We start from the raw sequence: 18,182 nt of genomic DNA on the forward strand, positions 1-18,182 counted from the left end.
TCTGAAAAAGAAGAAGAAGGAGGTGATGTCTACCCTGTAGTGCCAGGACCCCACCTGACCTGACATGGCCTAACCCCTTCAAGAAACCCATGTGTTCCCTAAGGCCTACCACCTTCCCAGCAGCTGAGACTCCTACGTTGCCAAGTTTGACTAAGAATTTTCTCTGGGAACTCAAAGGGAGACATTCACACCTGTTCAGGAAAGAGATCAGAACTTTCTTCTATTCAAAGGCTAACACTTCTTACACTAGGCTTTCCAGAATAAATCTGAGATAAGTCCCTCTTGAGCTGAGCAGGAAAGACTTACTGGTTTGGTCTGACATGAGAGCCTTGGGGACTCCTCTTCACAGACCCAATGAGACATGGCAAGAGAGCCCAACTTGTCATGTCACCAATCACCTGTCAGCCTTCCTCACACCTACGGTCTGAAAGCTCCTCAGGAGGCTCAGGGGAATGGACAATTGTCCAACAAAGGCTAGGAGGAGCCCAGGTGAGCAAATGGGTCTGGCAAGTAGGATAGGATGTCAGATCTCAAAGAGCTTCTACTCTCTAAGATAGTCCCATCGTGGTTCTCTGCTTCCCTGGCTGGACACCCTGAGGAAGGTCAGTGGGTGCTGGGGCTCCTGACCTTAGTATATGATACCTGTACTCCCACGAGATTCCCTGGACTAGTATCCTTGTTTCCACTACCCTCTCTGCTCTGCTTCTCTTGCTGATGTTGAGCACAGGTTTCCCTGATGCCTCAAGCCATTCCTAGATCAGGGTCCTTGATGCCATAAACAGTACTACCTAGAATCCTCTGCCTTCCCTGCTATGCTATGCTCTACTTCCTGGAAGGGCTTCTCTCAAAGTCAGTACCTACAGCCAGGACCTCCTTCCTATATCCTGGCCTTCCAGGTCACTAGGATAGATCAGCCTTGCTCTGAGGAGAGGCAGGAGATGGCAGGCTGGAGGCTCAGTGCTTCACTGAGGGGAGAGGGGAGCATTGGTGGGGCAGGAGTGAAAGTCTGGAGTGTCGTGGACAGAACATTCATCAAATGGTATAGAAGGCTCATGCTGACCTTGCTCAGAGAGCACGGGACAATAGGAACTCACAATTCTTCAGCCAAGAACAAGTGCTTTAAGCACAGGATTCCACAGGGGGTGTATGTGTGATGAAGTGACTCTGATACCTCCAAGCCATGAGCAAGACCCAGGCCTAATTCACACACGCACACACACACACACAAATACACACACACATGCACATACACACACCTGTGACCACACATGAAGAACTTTCATAAACCACTCCTGTGTACACCCGTTGCTGCCTCCACACTCTGCCCATGCATTTCCAGGATCACAGTAGGCAGAAGGGATGTGTTTGGAGAGCTAGAAAGATTAAGTAAATTCATTTTATGACACTCAGAATTCAACTGTGATGCTCATCAGTCCCAGTCTCCACACTCTATCCCCAAGGAATCCTCCCCTCCTCTTTGACACTATTGTAAGTGGAGTCCGAGTTCTGACTGTATTTCCCACTGACACACAACCTCAATTGATGTAGTCTTGGTCAGAAGACACCAGAATCAGGACACCTCAGCTCAAGTTCCTCTTCAATGTGTGTCTCTCAAGTCCTTTCTCTTAATATTGATATGAGATCATGCCCTCCTCCCACCAGGATCAGGGGCACCATCACCCAGTCCATAGTTGGTGACTGCCTGAGTTGTAAAGATTTAAAGAGATATGGACATTGGATGCAGTTTAAACTCAGGTCCCACCCAGGAACACAAGGAAGTAATGACCTCTAGGCTTGGCTCCCGGGTGATGACTGCTGAAACCTTATTGTCACATGTACAGAGAACAGTCTATACAGGTGCCAAAACAGAAGAGGAAGTTGGTGGCATAGGGCTGACAGCTGAGAGGCACACCCTGGTTGAGTCTTCTGCATTCCATTAACAGGAATGGCTGGGCCTTAACAGGCCTTGCAGGAGTAGACAGATGGCTGGTGGCAGACCTGCCAAGGCTGTGGCCTTTGTCTTATAAGATTACCTTATCAATAGCAGAAAGGATTTATCTCCCAATGGCACATCCTTCAGGGCACCATCAAGATAGCACCAAGTCCCAGGACTAGAATTCCTCTCTCCTGTCCCCTAGCCGAGTCTCCAGGGCCCTTTCTTCTACATATATCTAATTCCTGAATTGGAGCCGACTAGTGGCCTTAGACCTTGATCCCTAGAGGTGTTTGTGCCCACAGTCACTAAGCAGCTGCCACGGGACTTACTAGGGAAAGACCTCTAAGTCATTGTTTGGCCCACAGCTTGAGGCCCTCCCCAAAAGTCCTTCATACCTCACCCATGATTCAAGGCCTGATGCAAGGGGGGCTTCCTTCTTCCTGGAACTCCCCTGTAATGTCACTCTGCCACCTTCCCAGTCAAACCCTAAGTGTGCAGAGCACCAAATGACTATGAGATACCAATACTAAAAATGACAGAAACTCCACAGAGACCTATTCCAGAGAGGCAGAAGACATACTCATGAAACCATCTTCATATTAATCTTTATTTTGTATAGTGGTGGGTCAGGTGATTTTCCCTTATGTCCATTATATTAAAAGAAGAAACACATCTCAATGAAAAGGCAACACCCTGAGCTGTCCTTCTCTCCCACACCATGAGATACTGTGAATCTCAGGCAGAGTGTCCATTGCATTCAGTAATAGTCTCCAAGGCCGAAATGTATGTTTCTGCTGTACATTAGAAAGACTGCAGATTATGGGAGCTAAATGAAATTTCTCAAAGCAAATTAGGTGCTCATCAAATGCTTGTGGAAGAATGAATAACAAAAATTTCTTAACATGCATGTTTACAAGGCACTGTTCTCTGAGACATTGCCCTTCAGTACCTACTCCCCTCCCAAACTACAAGCCCCCTGAAGAGTAGAGAGCCACAACTACTCTACATTCAATCTAAGAGGTCAGTGCCCAGTAAGAGGGCACAGTCTAGGCTGTCTGGGTTTGCTCTCTTCAGAGCTACTTCCCAGACCCAGGGCCCAGCGGCTTCAGATGGAGGTGGATACCATTCTTGGAGCGCAGGACCAGCTGGGGCATCTTGATAGGCAGCCGGGAAGGATCCAGAGAGAACTCAAAGCGGAGCAAACAGAGGGCTGTGACCACCTTTATCTCATTCATGGCAAACTGCTGCCCAATGCAATTCCTGCAGCAAACAGCACAAAGAGGCATGGGACTATGGGGTGTCCAGAGTGATGAAATTCATTGCTCTTAGTGGCCAATAACTATTTTTGGATGCATAACTAGCTAATAGATTGACTGACTTGGACTAAAGAAACAGATCTTGAGAGCACAGTGAGGGCCCCCAACTGAGTAGTTTCACATTGGGGTTCTGGCCTGGAATGACCCACCCATCTCACCCACTTCCCGGGGACAGAAATATAATAGCAAGAGGGTTCTTGGAGCTTACTCTGCATTATGATAACACAAACTAAGCATGGTCACCTCATTACAGCGCACCCTAAGTTATGCCTCCCCCATGATGTCCTCCACTCATTGTCTTGAAGATCTATGGATACTGGGCTTCTCCCTACCTAGGACCAGCAGAGAAGGGTATGAAGGCGTAGGGATGGCGTCCAGTCACATTCTCAGAGGAAAAGCGCAGTGGGTCAAAGACCTAAGGGGATAGGACTTGCTTAAATATCCACCAGATCCTGGCATAGGGTAACTCCTGTGCTCCCTCCCCATCCTGTCTGACTTCCAGGCTCAGAGATGGAGTACCTCAGGGTCAGGCCATACTGCACTGTTCCTATGGAGGGCATAGATGTGCAGAGAGATCAGGCTGCCTGCAGACAGAAAAGAAGCCTGGTGACCAATGATCTGGGGCCTCCAGAGCAGTCTCCACATATTCCCTAGTGTCTTTCCTCTTAGGGCACTAGCCCCCATCTGAACACTGCCAGTAATGATGAATTCTTGATTCAACTCATCAAATACTTTGACCATCACCATGCCTAATTCCCATAGCCCCAGAGCTGAGCATAGCATCTGACACAAACATTTGTGGAATGAAGAAAAAAGAGAAATGACCTCACCCAACCACAAAGTAGGACAGACAAGGGATTATTATAGCCTTTCTGCTTTTCAATTAACTAACTCTCAGGAAGTTATTGTTCATAACATTGTGATATCAATAGTAATTACTACCATTCACTGGGTGATTACTACAAGTCAGGAACAGGCCTAAACACTCTTTATGAAGCCACAGTTGTACATGTTATACACTGCACAGCATCATAGCTAACATGAATCATCCTCTTAGAGTCATCCGACACACCACCTGGATATTCATGGTGGTAAATGAGAGCCTTGCTAAACATTGTCTCTTTAATTGTAACAACAACCTTGAAAAGTAGGTACTCTTCTCACTCCCATTTTACTGAAGAGGAAACAGAGGCTTAGAGGTAAAGGAATTTACTCATATGTTGTAGAGCTGGAACTTGGACCCAGGGCTCTCTGAAGACAGAGGCTGAGCTCTTGGTGCAAATATTTGGCCAAAGGCACTGGGATTGTCAGAGGAACATCGACTCTGATTCCACCTCCAAAACCACCCCATCCCACCTTCAGGTAGAGAGCGGCCATCCACAAAGGTGACAGGCTTGCGGAGCTGGCGGTACACCTGGGGTACAGGTGGGTAGAGGCGGAAACTCTCCTTGATGCACATGGTCAAGTAGATCATCTTGCCCAGATCATCCCTGCCACAAAACAGGACATTTGAGAATAGAGACAAGTAGGGTAACAAGAGAAGGCAAGCACCAGCCGCAACTTCACCACCTCATCACCGCATCATCTTTCCCCTCACCACCATATATCCAAGAGTCCGATAAAGATAAGGCCACTCAAACCCAGGAACTGGATCCACTTCCCTCCAACCCCTCCTCATCTTCACTGCTAGGAGAGGAAAGCACAGGACCCTAAATCATATGCACCCAACCATCAAAGACAGGGCCACTTCTACTTCTTTGTTTGTTGGGGCCCCATGGAAGCCCCACAAGTGACAGTTCTTTAGTTCTTTAAGGTTGCTTGGTTTCCCCTGTGGATTTGAAATGGAAAGTACAGGGGCTGATACATGCTGACTGAATGTTCATGAATTATTTGGGTGAACAATGATAAAGTGTGTGTGTGAGTGTGTGTGTGTGTGTGTGTGTGTGTGTGTGTGTGTGTGCACGTGTACACATCTTTTCTCTTTGGCCACCAGAAAGCTCAGACCCAAACGTGAGGTTCAGCTGCAATACTGAGTAGTACCTTATTACAGAGCCCCAAATTCTAAGTCATCCCCTCCTCCCAGCTCCTACTTTTCATTTGTTTCACTCTTTTATTGAATAAGTGTCCTCTAAGTTGTTTAAAGTTCTAGATGGAATTAAGGGAAAGTTTTTAAAATTTTTAACTCAGCCAGACACCGGTGGCACTTGCCTGCAATCCTAGCTAATTGGGAGGCTAGATTGCGAGGATTTCAACTGATAGCTGGTCACATTGGTGGATCATAGTTCCAGGACAGCCTGGGAAAAAAGTTTGCAAAACTCTATCTCAATGCGGGGGAAAGTGGGTATGGTGGTGCACGCCCATCATCCCAGCAATGGTGGGAAACTTAAAACAGGATGATCATGGTCTAGGCAGACCTGAGCAAAAAAGCAAGAGTCTACCTCCAAAATAACCAGAGCAAGAGGGCTGGAGGCATGGCTTTAGGGGTAGAGTGCCTGACTCATAAGTGTGAAGCCCTGAGTTCAAACACCAGTACTGTCAAAAAAAAAAAAGTTTAACTCCATGCCTCAAGCTATGTTTACTTTTTACTCAGCATAGAATATCTGGTCACTGCCTGAGTTCTAATCCTCCTTTAAAAAGTCAATTTATTAGGGCTGGTGGAGTGGCTCAAATGGTAGAGTGTCTGTCTACTAAAAAGTCAATTCATGCCCCACCTCTTCTGATCCCTCGTCCTCAGCATCAAGGCCACTCATTTTTACTCCATCCTGTGGTTTTCTCGGGCTCTTCTGTTATGGCTCCTCCTCTTCCCACCTGCACCCCAGATTGTCACAAGGCTGGACACCCTGGAAAGTTTCCAGCATCTAACCAATAAAAATAAGTAATGGAGAACTCCATTCCCCAAATTCTATCATTGACTGAGCATTTTCTGCACCTCTGCTGTATGCCTAGCCCTATGCTGAAGGCAGCTGAGGAGCCCAGAAAGGTGAGGTGCCTGACAAGATGCAAAGGCTTAAGGGGAAGGAGGCAGTGGAAGAAGCCTGTGAGCGATTCCCAGAAATCATGCTACAAAGAGAGGTTGGTTCACTCGGTGTCATGCTCAGGACTTCAGACTTGAACCAAGAAATGGAGAAACATTTGAAAGTATTAAGTGATGTTGTTTAGGAAACAGTCTTTTCTCCCTTGTCAGGGCTAGAAGTGTGGAATCTGGAGACTATGTGCTGCCACCACAGGCAGGTGGCAAGGGACTGGCTCTCCCAGCTGTCTTATCCTTCATCCTTCATTTCCTCCATTTTTTCTCCCAGTCCTCTCTATTCTATCCAGTAGCAAGATGGACTGGTTCACCCTCAGCCTCACTCACCACTGGAAGGAGTGCTGGTCCCCCAGGATCTCGCGGACCTCTTCCCTACAACGCTGCTGGTGCTCAGGATACAGGGCCATGCAGTAGAGAAACCAGGAGATACCACTGGTGGTGGTGTCATGGCCTTCAAACATGAATGTGTCCACTTCAGCCCGAAGGTCTGCATCTGACAGCATGGTCCCACTTTCATCCTGGGTTAAGGCACAATGGGGCAGCTCAAGGTCTTTCAGGTAGACGCCAAGAATTCTGCACTAGTTTTCAAATGCAGGACTGAGGGAGGGCACGAAGGCTGCTTGGCCAACTGGGGGTTAGGACCTTCCCTCAGATTCCTAATTTTCTTCTGAACCTAGCCTGCTCCGTGAAGCCTTCCCTGACCCCTCTGGCCAAGAGACCTGTGTCCTTCTCCAGCCCTGACTGAAAGCTCTGCTAACTTAGCACACAGAATGCCAATCAGAAGAGGAAGAGATCTTTGTCAATATCTGCCTACTAACCCCTCCACTAGACTGTAAGCACCTGGGGGACAGAGCCAGGTCTTTCCCATCTCTGTAGCCTAGCACAGGAACTACCTCGGGATATGTGCTCAGTGAGTTTATGGAGTGAAGGAAAAAAGGAATGAATACAAAATCTGAATTTGAAGATCCTACAATGCCAAGACTAAGGAATCTTAGAAATCTAGAAATGTCTCCAGGCTGCTACCATATGACAAGGCTCCCAGTTTCTTATTGTCACAACCCAGCCATACACAATTGCATCTCTACACCTTGATTGGCAGGTGTCATGGGACAAAAAATAGGTTATATTTGCTGGAGGGAGGGTTAACAGCCCCTTCTGCTGAGCAGTAAATCGGTCCTAGAATGTTGGTCTGAGGACCCCTCTGGAACCAAGCCTCTGGTGGGACATGTGCACTCACCTGAGCACCTAAGAGAATGTCCAGGAAATCCAGGTGCCTTCGGTTCTGAATCTTCTCCTGCTCCTTCTCATGCTTCAGGGCTTCCTTCCGCTTCCTGATGACCTGGTCTGGTCCAGGAGCACAGGTGTCACTGCCTGGGAACCATCCCCTACCCATAGGGGAATTGAAGTCCTGCACTAGGAGGGACCCAGAAGATCCCAGAAGAAGAACCCAGGCTTCCTAGGGGTGGACCCTGTGGGAAAGGCCCACCTGTATGGTCATGGGCTGTCTGGCAAGCCCTCAGGAAGCGGCGGCCATGTGGAGTGAGCCAATAGATGAAGTCATTGTGGTACTGGAAGGAGTCAATGCGCTGCTGCATCAGCAGTGTGAGGTCACTGACTGCCAGGTAGTAGTCACTGTCCCTGTACAACAGGGGGTGCAGGGAGGAGCAGCTCAGACACTGACTGGGGGACAGATCCCTGAGCGTCTACCTTCCAGGAATCCCACCCAACCACAGCAGAGGGAGAGGATTCCTGCTCCTCCTGTTCCCTCCCTTAAGCCTCCTCACTAATGCCAAATGTGTCTCTCCACCGTGAGTGAGGCCTGTATCTTCTCTCAGGCATGACCAGGAACTCTGCCTGCTCCCCCTTCTGAACAGCCTGGGAGGTGCCCCTGACCTGTGGCTCAGGCCGCTGTCCGCTTTGCCAAAGGTGCACTTCATGAGTGTGTCCAGAGCCATGTGACCCACATCACTGAAGATGTCAAAGCTCCTATTCTCCTGAGCTTTTTTCTCCCAGTTGTCCTGTAACCCAGAGATAGGAGGCAATGTGAGCACCAACTGGGCTAAGTACTCCACCCTGTGCTCCAGGACTGCTGGAGCTAATCATCCACCACCAAGCCCCACTCCACACAAACACCCTGTCCTTTTCCCGCCCTCCATCCTGCAGGAATGTGTGGTGGACAGCTTCTGGGTATCAGACTCAGAGGGCAGAACCAGCAGACTGATGTAGTCCATCACACACTTTCTCCCAGATAGGGCAGATATAAGAAGCAGGGGACCGAGAGGTGGTGGGCTTCCCAGCACAGTGTGTGTTAAAAATCAGGCCTGTAGTAATGCTGGGGTGAGGTGGTGGGGTCCTACTAACTGAAAGACAAGCCTGGTTATTGTCCAGCCCTGAGACTACAAGTCTGGTCTAACATGCCTCTTAGAGATGAGCCTTAAAGATGAATTTAGGCAGTTGTGGTAGGCAAACAATAAAAAAGGAGCTGACTCTTAGATGTAAAGGGCATTTCTGACACTCTCAAATATAGGCAGCCCTCAGATCAGCTCCATTAGGGGACTTTCTGCAGCCTCCCAGAGCTCTTTAGCTGGCAAGAAAGAGCGCATGATGAACTTCAGCACCCAGCCAGCAGTGGCATGCAGCAAGAGACAGCAGAGCAGGGCTTTGGCCACTGTTGCAGGCAAAATGTGGACATGACCTCAGGGTATCCTCCCCCCTGTGGAGCATAACTTGCCCTCGTCCTGGGCAAAAGGAGGGTATAGAGAGCTGGTGCACAACCTTCTGCAGGGAGCTCACCAGCATGGCACGTGCGGAGTCAGCAAACACAGCCACATAGGGCTTCAGCACATCATAATGGAAGCCAGGTGTCAGCAGCCTGCGGTGCTGGAACCACTTGGGCCCATCCAGAACCAGCAGGCCTTTTCCTGGGAAGTGATGGAAGACAGAGAATTAGGAAGTCCAGGCAATCCTGCCCCAACCCTGGCTGTTAAGACAAGGATACCCACCTCCCATCCTCAATATGTGAACCTTGCAGAAGTGAGCCATTGAAAGACCAGGTATTGTCTTCTGGGACCCCACTCCCAAGCTACCAGGACCTCAGGACACAGAGGAGGCAGCAATTCTTGGCTGAGTGTGCTCCTTCCTCAGGGTAGATGACTCATTTTCTACGTCTCAACTGCACCCACAAAGCCTGGGCTCCAAGAACTTGTGTCATATGTCACTGGACTCAGACACAGAAGATGTGCTGCCAGGGACAACAAGGCAGGAGGGAAGCCCGCTAGGTCTTGGCTCTAAGTTGCTGAAATGGTGGCCACAGCTTCAGGACTTGGGAGAAATCTGTCATGTTTCTGCTTTGTGGCCCTATCCTCCTGCCCCTACACACACCCAGCCTTGGAAATGCATTCCTATCTTCAAAACTGCCTCTCATTTTGTCTTTCCTTTTAGCCTCCCTTTCATGGATGAGGAGAGAGTAAGACTCACTGAAGTCCACAAAAGGACTTCCTTGTGTTACTCTCTGAGTAAACAGTCTTGTTACTGTTATCTTCCTCTTGCCCTGCCCTTTCTTAGCTCTCAGGAAGCTGCCGAGACGCCTGGAGATCATGGGTAAAGCAAGGACTTTAAGAAGCATAAGAACATGGCTCAGAAATATCAGTGGCTCCCACCCATCCTCAACATAAACCGACAGTACTAATCCTGACAGCCAAGGATGGCCAGTCCCTCCCTGCCCAGCCTCATCTCCCAATCGAGGTCTGCCTTACAGTCACCCAGACAGTTCTCAGCCTCTGGCGACATCAACCATGGTCCTATGACCACACCCTTCCTCAGGCACTTTCCCTGGACAGCACCACTTACCAAAATTTCCTGTAGGTGCAACTCCAAGAAGCCATTCTTCATACCCAAACATTCCCCAGAGCCCTGCCCCTGCCTAAAATGGGGAGGAGATGAAGACCCAAGTAGAGAAAGTGCCTGGCCCCACTTCCCATGCCAGCTAGAAGCTCCCCTGCTCCTCTTGTCTCGCTACAGAGAACTGAGCTTATGACAGACACATGGGGCCAGGCTGTCCAGCTGATGGGACAACTGACTGTGGAGGGCAGGGCAGGGCAGGATCCTGGTCACCCAACTCAAAAATGGGAAGGGAGGGGCCAGAAGGCAGGTGCTCCACTCACCAATCCACTGGAGAAAGAAGTCATACACATCCGGGGCCTTAGGGTCTGCAGAAGGAGAGGTGGGTCAGATGGAACAGTGAGTTCTAAAAAGAGGCTTGTTGATAAGCAGGGTGGGGACTTGGCCATCCTTCTCCCAGACTTTGGACACAGATCCTGATCTTTTCCCCACATTGTCTCCTGAACCCTTTGCTCTCAGGAAGCCCCACCCTCTCCCAGGGAAACCTCACCCCCGCGGCTATACACGGCTTTGGCATAGTCAGGCTCATAGATGTTCAGGAAGCCAATGAATTGTCCAAACCAGAGTGGGTGGGCATAGGGGAACTGGTGGGCCCAGGACACCACCTTGTCCAGGCACCCGATCTGCTGGATCTGAAATGGTAATAGAAGGTGAGAACCACTCAGGAACCCAGTGTCACCCAGCCAGGTTCCAGGTCTCTAGGCAGAGAAGGGAGTATACTGCCCAGGCAGGCCCTGGGACCTCCCTCCCTCCTGTTGCATAGTCCCTGTCCTGAATAGTTCTGGTGTAGTACCCATACCAACCCCATAGTCACTGCTTTAAGTCCAGGGATCTTTGTCTAACCCAAGTCACTACCCTCAAGGGCTCTAGAAATTGGCCTCTTTGGGGCTCCAACTACCAGTTATGTCTTCTCTGGGTTCCAATTCTCCCAGGCCATCCATACAGTTTGATGTAAACAACCACAGATTCATCCCTCAGATTCCCGAGTTCAACTCCAGGTGGTTACAAGAGTTTTAATCACCTTTGAGCAGATAATGACAAAAAGAAGATAAAGGGATAAAAATCATCTCTCCCCACAGGTAAGAGGGAAATCTGGTGACCTTGCCTCTTTTCTAGCTGGTATCCCTGGCAATACTCCCTTCCCTATGTCTCTCTTATTTTTCTATCTGCCCTCCTGGATTTTCCTTAACAACTTTCTGATTACCTGGTCACTCCTTTTCTCCTTACCCCTACAAGGTCCAGGGAATCCAACTGGACATGACAGGGAAAGGCTGAAGTCACAGAAAATCCAGACTTATAGGATCTCAGAGTTGGAAGGAGCCTTTGACTAGTCTGATTCATCTGAGCACTACTCCCCTCCTTATCACCCATGCTTGTGCCCTTCTATAGCATCCACCGATTGACAAGAGACCCTAAGCTCACACTGACTCTGATCTTGATCACAGATAGCTTGTCACAGCCTCCCAGTGCCCAGTGCCTTTCTCCTAGTTGTCCTAATTGTCCCAGGAACCCGGGGAGAGGAAGGACAGCTTCTAGCACTTGACCTCACAGCTATGGCTAAAACCCCTTCAAGAGGACTGGGACATCATCCTTCTGGAGGACATGTGGCTGCTCGCCAGATCCTCTGGGTTACACAACAGGATGCCTCAGACTTGTCCTCAGATCCACTGAATTGGGACACTTACTAGGATGTCTGGGCCAGCTTGTTTTTGTCCTGAGGAAGGAAGCAGGGGAAAAGCAGAGTGTAGAGATAATTCACTGCACTCAAATCTCCAGCCCCATCCCCCTCATCCTCTCATTTGCACTCCTTGTTGACCCTTCCAGGAATAAACAATAGGATATTCTTGCTTTCCAAGAACCTGAGTAAATTTTTCTCCAAGAATCAGATCAGAAAGGCATGTTATGTTGTCTACTCAAACTACTACCTCTCTTTATAGGTGGGAAGAGTGCAATCCTATGACCAAAGGGTTAGAGCAGACCCATGAGTTAGGGAAGATCAGGGATCTTGACTGAGGCTCTTCCTGCTATCTTTCCTGTCAACAAAGCTGCTCAGGCTTTTGGCCAGTTGATCTGAAGTTACCTGTTTTGTCTATCTTTGGGTGACATCAACATGGGTTACTATGACTCTCCTAGCCAACTATGTTTTGCATAGGAAATGATGATGGGCCTTGTCCAAATTCAAAAAACTAGCATCATCCCCAGGGCATTAGGTTCCAAAACTTAGGCATGATGCTAGTTTTTCCCTAGCCCCAACACCTCTTCTGTCTTCAGCATCCAAAGATGAACTCCAGCCCCAAGAATGACCAGTTGGAGGGGGAGTACAGGAGAGCATTCAGACACCTAAGAGGATAGAAGGACAGGGGGCCCAAAAAATGCCTAAGGGTCCAGGAAGATGCAGTCATTAGTCCTCAGCCTGTGTGAGTGGTTTTGCTGCCTCAAATTTGGTTCCCAAAGAATTCATTCACTCTTCCAGTACATAGACATTGAGCATTCTATGTACCAGGTGTTACAAGTCCCTGGGGATGTAATAGTGAGCAAGACAAAGCCCTGCCCCTCCTGCAAGCCTACATTTCAAGTGGGGAGAAAACAAATAAAAAAGAACAAAATACATCAATAATAGGATTTCAGGTAGTGATAACTCTTGCAAGAAAAATGAAGTAAGGTGTGGATCTGCTACAGTAGACAGGGGTCAGGTGGGTCAGGGAAGGCCTCCCTGAGGTGCTATTTAAACAGAGATCAGCAGAAACACCTTTTAGAAAGTTCCGTAGCATTATCCATAATCTGCCTCTCAAAAATTTCTCTTTTCCCAACTGCCCCCCTACTCCTCTGATTCCCACTCTCAGCTGATGACTCTTGCTCCACCTTGCAGAGAAGGTAGACACCATCAGATAAGAAAGCCCAAAAGTCAGCCACAAGACTTGCACAACCACCTGGCCTGCACTCAGCCTCTCCACCAGTCTAGTAAAGTCCTCCAGGCCTATCCAACCCCCTTGGAGTACTTCCTCTCCTACCAACATTTAAAATGTGATCCAGTCTCTCCCAATTGCAGAGAGAAAGAGAGAGAGAGAGAGAGAGAGAGAGAGAGAGAGAGAGAGAGAGAGAGAGAGAATGAGAAATTTAAAAAGGAAACAAAACTTCATTAGTTCCACCCCCAACCCCTCCTTGTCAACTGAGACCTGCCTTCTTCCTTCCTTCAGAAACATCTTCTTTTGTTGTTACTTTTTCTGGGGGGTTCAGTGTTGTTTTTTGTTGTTTGTTTCTTTGAGACAGGGTCTTGCTATGTAACCCAGGCTATCCTACAACTATTCATCCACCTGCCTCTGCCTCCCAAGTGCTGAGATTATAGGTATGCACTATCACTGGCTCATAACCTAACTTCTCAAAGGAGTTCTTCCCACTTCAGTTCCCATCATACCACTTGCTCCTGCTGATGTATCCAGTATCCTCCCCGGTGTTAAACGCTGACAACTACTAGCTGCCGTGACACAGTTGACTCCTTCTTACTCTTTTCTGGATGTCCTCCTTGTCTCCTGATGCCCCTCTCAGTGTCTACTCCCTCATTGTGCGTCCTCAAGGATGATGCTCCTCCAAGTCTTACCTTGGGCCTCTTTCTGTCCTGCACCTTCTCTCTGGAGGCTCTCACCTTCTCCCATGCCCACGTTTGCTACCTTTCTTCCTCACTCAACATCTCATCTCAGCTGATCATTATCCTGAGACTCCCAAACATCAACACCCACAGACATCTCTACATGACATCCTCAGACCCAGGATACTGAGACTCAAGTTCATACACATGTGTTTATATATATCATGTTTGCCCCCTAAATCTGCCCCTCATTCTGTCCCAAGGAATGAAATTGCTACCCATCTCAATACTAACTGGAAATACAGAATATGGTTTTCTCCATGGTTTACAGTGATATCAAAAAGGTGCCTTGTGAAGGCTGGCCTTTACTGCTGCAGGCCCACCAGAGCTAAGAGAACCAGATACAGCAGCAACCAGGAGGAGGCTTCAGCATCAAATTTTCTAAATCTAGTATTAGAAACTCCCATTCCTGGATACTGATAGGTGTCCCAACCTCTGAACCTCCCTTCCAATGCCTCAGATCCCCACATGTTTCAATGCAGATATAGAAATTCATTTCTTTTGATTAAATTCCCCAAATCTCATCCTTGTGGCTCAAAGTTCTTTTCTGCTTTCAGGTGGCATTGCCAAATTCTGCTCTGATATCTCAATTTAACAAAGCCAAGGGCAACCTTTGACTCTTTTTTCCTAGTAGATAAAAAGGACCTCACTGACGCTCTCACATCTATGGCAGAGGCCTTGATGCCTTTTCCCTCTCCTCTGCTTCCACACGAAGACCTGGCCTACTTTACTGCTCACTCCTCCCTATTCCACTAGCTTACTCCTCAACATCTCCCTGTATCACCTCCACCTTGGCCCCCTGCCTTCTTTTTGTCCGCCACCCTGACTTTCTTCTCCCCTATTTGCCCCCTTCCCTGGCCCTCTACTGATAATTTACCCTCTACCCTAGCCCTTCTCCTGTTTGTCCTCTACTTTGGCACCCTGTCTCCTATTTGCACTCCATCCTGGCCACCCTGCCTCCTTATGGAGCTATTTATCAGCTAGTTGCTTGAGAAAAAAGGAATAAAGACCAGCTTGATATGAAAGCAAGAGAGAACAAAAGAAACCAAGGTATCAGGATGTTTGGCATCAAGAATTCCCCTACAATGATTTAACAGTTGACATCTGTCTGCTGAGCAGTTTGCTAAGTCTCTGTATTTTATCCCTTTTGATTCTCTTATAACCTAGAAAAGTAAAGATGATTTCTCCATTTTATCAAGAAGAAAATGGAAGTACAAATGACTTACCCAGCAAAAGCCCATGATCAATGTGTACTAAATATAGTGACCAAGAGTCCTCATTATCCAACACAAAGTCAAGGGGACTTCTAGCAATGGGTAGGGCCAGTGAGGAGGCCTCAGAAATCTCAAGGGATCACCTTTCCTTGGGCTGGGAAATAGTATTCCTTGCTACACACACACACACACACACACACACACACACACAGAGGTCAGATTTGTCAGCCCTCCCAGAGGCTGTAAACTTAGACCTACAATGAGTTCTTGCTATGTGCAAAGTCTTCCTCAAGCCCCAGAGTGGAGAGAGAAAGATCCCAGAAGAATAGGATCTGCCCTGCCTCAAGGGGACACATTCTTAAAATTGAGTAAGATGACAGGTAGATGCTACCAGGGCTTCCACACTGTAACTGGAGGCCAAGAAAGAAGAAATTAATATTGATGGATAGCTCTTTCATACCCCCAAAATCATTGCCCACCAATATTCTTCCTTCTCTTCCAATGCTCATTCTAAATGGGTGTAGGGATCAACTTTCAGTTACTTTTTATGGACTTATCATATTCTGAATTAAAATGTAGGATTCCTGGGCCCAGCTTTGACTTGACTCCTAAGCTACTTGTTATATGGATTTAAGTAAACACCTCACCCCTTTGAATTTCAACTTCGTCATTGTTACATTAGGGAAACTAATCCCTACCCTGCCCTTCTCCTGGCTCAGGTTCAGGTGTGGATTCAACCAACAGCAGAGGTGCCAAGCTCTGGAGGAATGCAGGGTGGTGTTGTCCCACTGGTGTCAAATGGTTCCCCAGGAAACCTTTGTAGTACTCAAGAGCACCCGTCTAATCCTTGCACTCCCTTCCTGGTGTCAGGCAAAAGCCCTCCAGATAGTTGTGCTGGTGCCAAAAAGCCAGAGGTAGGCTGCATTCCAGGCTCTTAGTACACTCCCAAGATGAGGGCAAGAACAACTGAGGTGAAGAGCTCAGCCAGTTCCTGCATGAAGTTATGGGGGAACAACATCCCTGTCCTAGGAAAATCTTGGCTGAGGGCAAACCCAACTCTGATGGAGGCAGGCAGAAGTAGAGGGGCACAGCAGAAAAGGATGGGTGATGGAAGAGGGAGAATAACAGAGACGATAAACAAAACCAGGGTATAATACCTGTATATGTGGAAACATCACAACAAATTCCCCTGTATAAATATCATACTAATGAAAACATTACTAAAGAAAGAAACAATCAAACAGATTAATTATTCAAGTAAAAAATAAGATGAATAAATAGTTTAAGTAATGGCCTAAAAAAAAAAAAAAGAGGAAAAGATTGAAAGTTTCCTTAAATACCACACATACTCTGTTAGGGTCAGATTTCAATCTTCCCTTGACTCTGCTTCCATACTTGGCAAAGACCCTCCCAAACCCCACCTTGATACCTCCACTTATCTTCTCCATCACTCTGTCCTCTGTGGATGTCCCTCCATACTCAGACATTCTCTGTTCATTCATTCAGCAATGCCTGGTCTGTAACAGGCTGCCACCTGTACCTCAAGGGCACAAGGATGAATCAGACCAGATCTCCATTCTCCAGAGTCTACAGACTAGTAGGGAAGATGAACAAGGGCTGAGATGAAAAGAATAGAGCAGATGTGAAATCCTGGGAAGGCATGTTCCCTTCTGGACAGTAACTTCCTTGAAAGCCTAGGCAGGGTCCAGTTCTCTCTTCAACCCACCTTTTCTTATCTTAGATGTTCCCAGGATATAGATAGCTTACTAGGCTATCCCTGGAGGGTTATCTGTAAGGGGCAAGGATAGGCCTAAAGGTTAAGTTCTTATCCAGTATCAATCACAGAGGAGAGGCAATTCCCTAGATAGAGGATGAAGAAAGTGGATTCAAGAAGTAGGAAAAGAAATTATCCCTTCTCTGAGCCTTCATCTCTAGCATCTGTACTGGGGTTCCCAAACCTGGCTTCAGGTCAAAACACTTGTGGTTGGGAGGGGGGTGTTAGATTCCTAGTTCGTCTGACAAATTAGAATTTCTCTGCACTGTGGGCCCCGAAATCTGCCTCTCAAAGTTGACTCCACGCCACTGCCTTGTACTCAGAAATGGCTATTTGGATGTCCATGATAGGAGGAATTCCTGAGAGTAGATGCTAAGATGGTCCCACTATGCTTCTGAAACAGCAGGATGAGCCAGGATCTGAACCCAGGAAGATGCCATGGTTCCTGAACCACCCATAAGCCTGGGAGGGAGGGAGGCCTGTTGGACACTCTGGAAGCGAATACCCTTACTCTCATAAGACAGCTCTTATCTCTACCTTCACCTTTGTTTTATTCCTTAGTAACAGAATCTTTACTCCACAGATCAAAAGGACATTGGTGAAGCTCTAAACATGCTTGCCTAGTACTGTCAGACTATGGGAATTTGGTTTCTCCTCTATGCCATAACCAAGCCTCTGGCACACCCTAGTCTCAACCTTGGCCCTCCAAATGTTAGGAAGGCATTTGTGGTCTTCTTGGGCTCCAACTTTGAAGTGCTGTCTGCTTCTGAAACCAGTTTGAATGGTAGGAGTTAGGGAGCAATACAGTGGGAAAGCAGATTGCCTCTGCCTAAGTGGATCACCTCCCTCCCCAGCCTTCAGGGAATTCAGCCTAATTCTCTAAAGGAAGGGAAGCTAGCTCCTTTCTCCAATCTTCTCCACATACCTCATAGGCATGCCCAAAGAGCCAGTGGGTGGGGGGTCCTGGGAAGCTGTCCATGGCCCTGGCCAACTTCTGCCTCCTCAGAAGCAAGCGGAGGAGCTTGAGAAAGCCTATGAGCAAGATCACTGCAGAAGCCCACAGGCCCAGGTGGGAGAGCCTCAGAGAGAAGAAGCTCAGCGCCATGGCTGCAAGCTACAGTGCCCAGGCTCCAGGCTGCCTCCAGAAGCCCCTGGGTTTTCTTATACTCCTAACCTGGGCATCCTGCCAGTTCCCACCCCCAGCCACGCCCTGCAGACAGCAGCAGCCTAGGCTGGGCCAAGTGCCATAGGGTGGAAACAGCAATCTCAAAATTCACAGACAACAGAGGAGGGCCTGGCTGGCTTCTCTCAACTTGTCTGAAGAGAAGTAAGGTAGTGGGCTTCAAAGAAGCCCACCAAGGTTTCTTG

At 48.1% G+C, this 18,182-nt stretch overlaps 1 protein-coding gene across 1 annotated transcript; it reads right to left on the reverse strand.

Moving 5' to 3' along the window:
* Window positions 1-2,524: 2,524 nt before the first annotated feature.
* Cyp4b1 (cytochrome P450 family 4 subfamily B member 1) lies at window positions 2,525-17,963 on the reverse strand. The gene is made up of 12 exons (XM_020178004.2): window positions 17,740-17,963; window positions 10,671-10,812; window positions 10,444-10,488; window positions 9,074-9,201; window positions 8,174-8,298; window positions 7,767-7,918; window positions 7,518-7,624; window positions 6,608-6,798; window positions 4,609-4,742; window positions 3,772-3,836; window positions 3,585-3,667; window positions 2,525-3,196 (listed from the first exon to the last, which is right to left on the reverse strand). Exons 1-12 carry the CDS (start codon window positions 17,917-17,919, stop codon window positions 3,013-3,015), a joined length of 1,536 nt encoding a protein of 511 aa, XP_020033593.2. The 5' UTR covers window positions 17,920-17,963; the 3' UTR covers window positions 2,525-3,012.
* Between the last annotated feature and the right edge of the window lie 219 nt (window positions 17,964-18,182).

This window comes from Castor canadensis, chromosome 7, assembly GCF_047511655.1.
Source record: "Castor canadensis chromosome 7, mCasCan1.hap1v2, whole genome shotgun sequence".
Lineage (NCBI taxonomy): Eukaryota > Metazoa > Chordata > Mammalia > Rodentia > Castoridae > Castor > Castor canadensis.

What these genes read in the sequence shown, in the direction of transcription:
- Cyp4b1 (XM_020178004.2), bottom strand. Translation starts at nt 17,919, where the DNA reads ATGGCGCTGAGCTTCTTCTCTCTGAGGCTCTCCCACCTGGGCCTGTGG. An exon ending in TCTTTGGGCATGCCTATGAG is followed by an intron (nt 10,813 to 17,739) that starts GTATGTGGAGAA and finishes TTACCATTTCAG; the next exon opens with ATCCAGCAGATCGGGTGCCT. An exon ending in ACTCCGCACGTGCCATGCTG is followed by an intron (nt 8,299 to 9,073) that starts GTGAGCTCCCTG and finishes TCTGGGTTACAG; the next exon opens with GACAACTGGGAGAAAAAAGC.